Source organism: Ochotona curzoniae, unplaced genomic scaffold (assembly GCF_017591425.1).
Source record: "Ochotona curzoniae isolate NIBS_2020 unplaced genomic scaffold, NIBS_Ocur_1.0 contig_3498, whole genome shotgun sequence".
NCBI classification, from domain to species: domain Eukaryota; kingdom Metazoa; phylum Chordata; class Mammalia; order Lagomorpha; family Ochotonidae; genus Ochotona; species Ochotona curzoniae.
The window spans coordinates 2,351,095-2,359,990 of record NW_024465885.1 but is presented as its reverse complement, the minus strand read 5'-3'; the positions used below and the strand labels follow the sequence as shown (position 1 = coordinate 2,359,990).

The following is an 8,896-nucleotide window of genomic DNA, read 5'->3' as shown; positions in this document are numbered from 1 at the left end:
GACAGGAGACTGTCACAATGCAAATAGGAACATCACATACAACAAATTAATCTTATTTTTGCCTCCATAATGACAACAAAGTACAAGCGTGGGGCACTCACCAGCGCAGTGATTTTCACAAGGGGAAAAAAGTGTTGCCCTGAAAAAGTATTCTGGGTAATTTCCATGTGTTATCCTACCTGACTCTGATTCTATTCACACTGAAAATTCCCATGATATAGCCAAGGAGCCGTGATCATTCAAAAACCAGGTTGACAACAGAAATCATTGTCTGAGAACCAAATTGGAGCCTTGAATAAATTCCCACTCTATGTGAATCTTCTTAAAGCCTTGGAAAACTGGTAGCAAGTCTTAGAATTAATTACCTTACATTGAAGTTACTGCATTTAGACATCTAAGCTCTGCGTTCACTGTTTATTCTACGTACATCAGCATTATGGTGTATTGGTGACACATTCATGTTTAAAACCAAAAAATACAAAAAACCTTAAAATAGATACTTTTCTTACATATTTAAGCAAATATGAACAAATATTTCCTTGCCTATTTCTTCAAGTTGTGCATTCCACACAAAGAAAAAAATGATGGCAGAAATGACTCCTCAGAGAATCAAAATGGTGGAACTGGGCAAGGACTCGTTTAAACAGAGAAACATTTAAAAATGTATTTAATCAAACAATAAAAGGAAATTTCCCTAATATGGAAAAAGAATTGGGAAACAACATTCAGGAGGGGTACAGAACCCCCAACAGGCTTGACCAAAGGCAATCTTCACCACAACACATGATAATCAAGCTCTTTAATCAAACATAAGGAAAAGATCCTTAAATGTGCACGTGAAAAAAAATTAACTGACATATAGGGGAATGGCAATTAAATTCACAGCTGACCTCTCACAGGAAACTCTACAGGCCAGAAGAGAATTATAGATTATAAAAGGATTATAAAAAGATTATAAAAAGATTATAAAAGGATTAAAAGGAAAAAACTGTTAGCCCAGAATAAAGTACCCAGCAGAGCTTTCTTTTGTCTTTGAAAATGAAATAAAAATTTTTCACAGTAAAGAAAAAGTCAAAGGAATAGGCCTCTTCCAAACCTGCTCTAAAAATGATAAAAATGTTCTTTTGACAGAGAAAAGGAATAGTACCCACCAAAACTAAAGGCAAATGTGAAGAACATCCCAATAAAATAACAGAAGACTAAATAAATGAACAACCCATTGTTAAATGAGAAGACCAAATTATCACCTATTTAGATTAACGCTGAAGGTAAATGGCTTAAACCATCAATCAAATATCATAGATTAGTAGACTGGGTTAAAAACAAAACCAAAAACATCTGTTGCCTACACGAGATACATCTCACCAAGAAAAATCAGCAGAAATTACATCCCATGGATTTTGATGCTTTTGATTTAAGTTTCATTTCTTCAAAACACTGTTTTTTCTCATTAAATTCTTCACTGACTCAGAGATCACACAGTAGCATCATTCTCTTCAAGAAGGTTATTGATTTTCTTTTTCATTTCTTCAGCAATACATTAGCCATTTAGTAGCATGTTATTTAACTTCGTGGCATTGAAAATTTCTTTTTGTTTTTCCTGTTGATTTTGTTTTGTGGCTTTTAAAAATGTAAGGGGATATATAGCACTGCGTAGTGGGGACTATCATATCTAGTGGCATGTTGTTTAACTTCATATGTTGTACATTTCTGTTTTCTTCCCTGTTGATTTTGTTTTGTGGCTTTTCACTTGGGGGGATTTATAGTGACTATATTGTGGAGACTCATGTCCAGATGTGAGGATATGGTGCAGTGTGCATTTCTGCTTCCGGACTGGACTCCCAGTAAAACTGTTGAATGTATCATGACAATAGGATGCTGGACTCTGCCACTGTCCATGCCCACAATGATGGACTTATGACTGTTTATGAGGAACTATACTGTTGTAATGATACGGAGGAACTCAGTGGGGAAGAGGTTTTGGGAACTGTGTAGGGGAAATTTTAGGGCCTATGGATCTGTATCATAAGACGATAATAATAATAAAAAATAAAAGAAATTACTCCTCAGCAAAGAAGAAAGCAGAAGTAACTGAAAGCCTTACTCTTTCAAGTTGTGTGCAAAAACAACTTAGTTCTTCAAGGGTAAAAATGAAGCAGATCAACACTTAAAATACATTAGACAAAAAAAACAAAAAGAATTTGAATAAAGATAAAAATGCATTACTCAACAGAAAAACTTTAAAATACTTAAGAAATCATTAGCATATTATAACTTTCATCTTCCTACAGTCAAACTTTTATTCACAAGGAATTACATGTTATTTGGTTACTATAAAGGTAAAAAAAAATTAATTGCACATTTTTGGGTCTGTTTCATCAGCATTAATTCACAGGTACTTTGTTTTATCTAAAAGAATGTAAACGCTTTAAAACACAAGAACAGGGAGAGGGTAGAAGGTCAAGAAAAATTATAACACATTGGTAAAACTCTTATGACACATGCGTGGAAAGAGCAAACCAGCCTTCTTCATTTTGTTTCTCAATCTGTTGGACAAAGATACAGAAAGGATTTAGAAGGTAACCAGGAACAGGTTACAGCTTACTTAGATCAACTGCATATAAAAACGACTTACAGCTTACTTAGACCAAGTGCATATAACAATGTCATCCTGTGTCACTGAATAAGAATGGAAATTAAAATGCTACTGACCATGTTTGTTCTCTAACAGACACTACCAAGCAACTGATACATCTAGTCAACATATTCCTTTAAGAATCCCAACATTTTTACAAAGGATGAATCCAGTGACTTATATAAACCAAATAAATTATTTTTCAGTGAATTAAATGCTACTGCATCCCAGGAAATAAAAGTAAGTTATGTAAAATATCGTACTTTAAAGCTTTTTAAATACTAAAAAACAGCAAAAAAAAAAAAAAACCTTCCAGTGATAGGTAACTGGAGTATATGTCTATCAACAAACTAGTGCTATAAAAGATCTACTTTTTGGCCTAATTATTGGTTTCTCCCATATCACCCAACAGTCATTGGCTCAATTCTGAAAAATCCGTTAAAGATATCTTGAACATTTCCCATAGCCAAATACTTAAGGGAACTATTTTTGCTGTATTAGCAACACAGAAGAAAAGTATTTTGTAAAAAAAATTTGATACATTGTTAATTCTTTAATTCTACTCACTTCTACAGCAAATCAAAATAAGAAGCCTATGTAAACGCATTAACTTATCCTTTGTGTCAGGCTGTGGAGCCAAAGATACACTCAGATAAGCCACACTGCGCTAACATGACAAGTGGCTAGATCCAGGCCTCTGGCTCTCCCAGGCTCAGCCTCATCATTGCAAGGACTAGCTGAGTTAACATCTCAGTGAAACTGAGTCCCTATTCTTAACGCATTTGATGTAGACTTTATCAATTTCCCTCCCCTAAGCTTTCAGTTCCTTTGTCTTCTCTGTGAAAATTACAAGAGCTAATTCCACTCGGTTCAGACCTAACTTTAGTCTGTAGAATCCACCACCCTTAATCCTTCAGGGAGATCAGGATTGGGTGGCAACTGCCCGACTCTTTGTTCTGTGCACTGCAAAATAAACCCCTACTTTCCTCCACTACCCAGTGTCAGTGAGTGCCTGCTGCACATCAAGTGAGTACACAGAGACTGTGGGGAATTTCTACAGCACCAGTACACATACATACATCCCAATCAAGGCAACCAGTGTGTCCTGCCACCTACTAGGAAACTCTACATGAATCCAAAACAAACAAACAAAACATATGGCTTATCTGCCTCTTAGGAGAAGTGATGGTGAATTGATATTTATTTTCTTCTGAGAATTTTAAATCATCTTTAGAACAACATGGAATAATAACTAGGAACGGAAATCAATAATCAGCCACCTTCTACCCTCACTGTCCTGATCTCTACACATTCATTTTGTCACATACCTTTGATCTTGGATTAACAGGTGTGAATCGTCCACTTCCTGAAGTGGCATTTAATGGAGAACAAGCATTACTAGTAGCTCCTGAAGATCTGTTTATGAGAAATGAAAGAGCAAGTCAGCGAGATTATTACCCAAAAATTATGCGAACTAATTCTCAAAACTGAATGGCTAACTCAGGTTGAAATGAGGTAAATTACTTGCAACACATTTCAAGAACTTGTACCTATTTTTTTTTTACATGAAGACTGTATGTTTTACAATTTTAGACTTACAAAAAGATGAGAAACTAGAGTTTCCAGGTATCCTTCCCCTGATCTCTGAAGTACAGTTTCCTATTACTAACATTAGTGTGCCATGTTGTTACACTTGATAACCCAATATTGATGCATTATTACTAACTAAAGTGCAGAGTTAATGTTTGGGTTCGCCTTTTGTGGGGTGTCTATGGATTCTGACAAATACATTATCATAGATATGTCAATTTATCATTAAACATAATGCAGATAAATTTTCAACCCTAGAGCAAAAAAATGAACTTGTAGGAGTAGGAAAGAATTTCAAAGTAGGACAGGAGAAATAATATCTGGAAGATACCTACATTGCTACTCTTACCATGTAGCTATGATTCATGCTTTTTAAGCTTCAGTTTCACTTATTGTAAAGGAAGAAAATGCTATCACTCAATTTATTTATCTCATCACATATTACCTCCTGATTCTGTAACTACAAGTTATCTATATATTAGTCCAGTGGTTTCTGGAGCCAACTCATAAATCTCCTTGTTTAAGCCTTATTCCCCACTCTTTCTTTTTTCCTCAAAACCTCCTGGTTGTTATTTTCTCTACAACAGTGGCTGCTCGAATCTAAGTCAGCTTATATACAAAAAAAATAAAACACAACCCCAATTCATGATTTTTCTTTTGTGACAGACACACAGTAACTCTACCTCCTAGTATTGGTGCCAGTGACAGGGGAGACAGTACTGCACTTCGAGCTTTCTGGGCCATCTGCTCCTGGAATAGATATCTCAATGGTCCTCTTCGTTCCTTCTAAAAGTATCAACATAAATATTACTTTCATTAGTTCTTAATAAGATAAAAATTTAAAATTTTGCTCCATTTCTATTTTACTATAAACTGCACATTACATATATGTGGGTTCTTTCCATATTTTAACATTATGACGTCAAGATACACTTGGAAGATTTTAAAGAAAAAAAAAGATTAAAAAAAAAATAACGAACAAAGCAAAGAAGCATCCAACAGAATGGGATATAACCTTTACACACTATACAATATTTAGCATTTACACTTCAGAAATTCAACAACAGCAAGCATTCCTGTGAAGAAATGCCAGCAAAGGAAATGAGCAGCCATTTTTCAAAAGAACAAATTCAATGGCTAATATACATACAAAAAAAAATGCTCAGGCTCCATAGATAATAGGAAAGTAAAATAAAAGCCACACTGAGGTTCTACCTAACTCCAGTGAGAATGGCTTACATTAGAACTCTACTGACGACATCCGCTGTCACGGATGTGGGGGAAAAGGTACAATACTCCACTGTTGATGGGAGTGAAGGCTAGTCATTCACTATGAGAGTTCGTATGGAGAGTATTCAGACAACTGAGTATGGATTTATCATACAACCCAACTCTCAGACTCCTAGGAATATATCCAAAGAAAGTGAAATCTGCAGATGTGTGTGACCTGCAACCCTATAGCAGTACAATCCACAAAAGCAAAGACATGGAAACAGTCCAGATGCCTGTTGAAAGAGGAATGGATAAAAAAACAAATGGATATGGAACGGACAAAAAAACTGTTGTATATATATTTCATGGAATACTATTCTGCTGTTTAAAAGGGTGAAATTCTACCCTTTGCAACAAAATGGTCCAAACCAGATACCATTATGCTCTGTGAAATAAGCCAGTTCCAAAAGGACATAAATCACATGTTCTCTCTGATATAAGGCAACATTACATGCAAAATACAAAACAAACAGATGTACAGGTAAACTTGTGTATACATAATCTCATTGTCAAACTTTATAATGAAAACTAGCAGATTGGGAAGTGAAGATATGTTGCAGGATGCATCTCTACTCCTGAATAAAAGGAGGACTCCCATTTAAACTTGACAATATATTAGATTTTTCACCATTGCCTATACCTACAATGCCATGATACATTCGGATTACAGAATGTTGGACTTATTGCTCTAGCTGAAGAACTATCTACTATTGTAATAATATGGAGAAAATGGGGAGGGGAATGATGAAGTGAATGGGGAGGGAGGAAGGGGGGGTGGAAAGATGAAGCCCTATATGTACAAAACCATAGCATGAAAAATAATAACAATAAAAACACACATACACAAAAGAACTGGGGTAGGCATTTGGCAAAACGGTTAAGATGCCTGCTTCTAATACAGATGCCCAGGATTCAGGTCTAGCTCCCCTCCTAACTGTAGTTTCTTGTTAACATGTACCCTGGGAGAGGCAGCAGGTGATAGATAGCTCAATTACTTCGATCCCTGCCACTCACATCTGAGACCTGGACTGAGTTCTTAGTTCCCAACTTTGGCCTGGCCTAGCCCTAGCTGTCATAATTATTTGAGGAGTGGATCAGCAGATATCAGTCTAATTCCTGTCTTTCAGATGAATAACATTAAAACATAGGCCGTTGTGCTCATCAGATGGAGGATCTTCCTCTCTGTCTCTCCTCCTCTTTGTATATCTGACTTTGTAATAAGAATAAATAAATCTTAAAAAAAAAAAAGAAACAAAAATATTTTAAAATGTGAACTAGGAGACCAAACATTTTAATTGGTAGTGTCATATTGGTAGCAAGCCAATAAAATTCAGTGCCAACATCCTCAGGGAAGCAGTATCATATCAGATTTGGAAGTGAAAAACATACTAAGAGCAAGCCCAAAGAAGACAGTCTCTTTATCAAAACCAGCCTATCTACTGTTTTTCAAAAAGACAAATAAAAAAGAAAGAAATTTTCTGATATGCAGTCAAATTTCATATTGGCTAAAGAGCTCATATGGCCAATTGAAAGTGTAAATCAAATATATTTTCCAATATTTCAGATGTAGGACATTAATCAACAAATGTTTACTGAGTACTTGCTAGTGACAAGACTTTGTGTCTAGCTCAGTTTCAGAGAGGTCCGTGTCTATGAGTCACTGCTACTTACAACCAGTGATTTCTAAGCTACAGGGGGTAACAGGACCTTATATTTAATTTTACAAACTAAATTATTTAATTACTCTGGAACTTTGTTTCTATGGCACATAAATTATTTTTATCTTTATAACCTACAAAGATTCCTATGGACAATTAGGAATCTGTATTTACAGAGAGAATTAGAGATATAACTACTGGATTAGAAAGAACAGAGTTGCCAATCCACAATCCACTTTGTATTTCAGACAAATCACTAATTTATTTATACCTGAGTCAGTTTGTTCATCATAGAAGTATAGTATCAGCCCTGCCTACTCTGGGTGTTGAATTCTACATGAGCTCACAGATACACATAAACATACTTTTTAACTTTACAGAACTACTGATGGGAGAAGATACATTTTTATTCTATTTTATTTCTTTATTTTTGTAAGATAAAGAAATAGGGCTCCCATCTATTAGCCTACTCTTCAAATGCCTGCTGCTGGGTCAAGTGCAAGCTAGCCATTAGGAAGTCCACTCAGTCTTTTACTCAAGTAGCAGACCCAACTAGTTGAGCCATCAGGATATACATATATCAGGATATACATCAACAGGAGGATGGAACTGGAAACACAGCTGAAACTCCAACCGTGATGCTCCAACATGGGATGCAGATGTCACAGGCAGCATCTTAACCACCACACCAAACACCCGCCCAAGAGGTCACACTTAATCACAAAATTATTCTGAAGGAGTGATCTGTTCTACGTTTCTTCGTTGTACTTCACACCATCTGATATTATCTCACATGTTTGTTTGCTGCCTGCTCCCCAGCTAGAATTCTGGCATTTTAAAGATTTTACACAATAGGTGTTTTTTCATGTGAGTGGTTTGTTTATTCTAACTAGAAGTTTTCTTTAGATTTTGTGACTACGAAGAACAGAAAATAAAGTTGTCTTTTGAGAAAGCTTAGAATAAACAGAGGAAGTCACTCGATGAAATGTATTATCCACCATTTTCCAGAAATTTCCTGAAGATTCTGCTCCTGGGTCTAACTTCAAAAAGATGTCTCATGTGAATATTGTAACAAATTTCTGTTACTATCCCATTATTTAGAATACTTTGAGAATCCTTTCTAGCTTTTTCTGTTTCTAAATGTAACTACAGACTAAAACTTTCAGAGGTAAGCACTGCGGCATGTCAAGTAAAGTCAATGCCTGCAGTGCCAGCATCCCATATGGGCACCAATTTGTGTCCCAGCCATTCAATTTCCAATCCACCTCCTAGGTAGCATGATAGTGCGCCCAGGAGGGCAATGCAAGATGACTCAAGTGCTCAAGTCTCTGTGTCCACTTAGGAGACCTGGAGAAAGCCCCTGGCTCCTTGCTTCAGGGTGGCCCAGCTCTGGCTGTTACAGTCATCTGGGAAGTAAGGCAGGGGATGGAAGATCTGTCTCTCCCTCTCTGTGACCCCGCCTTCCAAGTAAGTGAGCAAATCTTAAAACATAAAGCAAAAAAGGAATGAAAGTTTAATTAATAATTTTTTTAAAAAGATTTATTTTTATTTATTGGAACAGAGAGGAAGATCTTCCATCCGATCATTCACTCCCCAAGTGACCACAACGGCTGGAACTGAGCCAATCTGCAGTCAGGAGCCTGTGACCTCTTCCTGGTCTCTCACATGGGTGCAGAGTCCCAAGATGTTGGGCTGTCCTCAACTGATTTCCCAGGCCACAAGCAGGGAGCTAGATAGGAAG

At 36.3% G+C, this 8,896-nt stretch overlaps 1 protein-coding gene across 4 annotated transcripts in view; it reads right to left on the bottom strand.

Annotated features, from left to right (window-relative positions):
- Positions 1-2,091: 2,091 nt before the first annotated feature.
- Positions 2,092-8,896, bottom strand: part of SPICE1 (spindle and centriole associated protein 1) — a 54,705-nt gene continuing 47,900 nt past the window's right edge. For 3 of the 4 annotated variants that reach the window (XM_040980473.1, XM_040980474.1, XM_040980475.1), the window contains 3 exons: positions 4,909-5,011; positions 3,964-4,051; positions 2,092-2,546 (listed from right to left, as the gene is read on the bottom strand). In XM_040980473.1, the coding sequence (XP_040836407.1) occupies positions 2,493-2,546; positions 3,964-4,051; positions 4,909-5,011 (245 nt within the window). In that variant the 3' untranslated portion in view covers positions 2,092-2,492. Of the gene's footprint in view, positions 2,547-3,963; positions 4,052-4,908; positions 5,012-8,896 lie in introns of those variants that run through there. The other variant, XR_005883909.1, reaches the window with a different exon arrangement.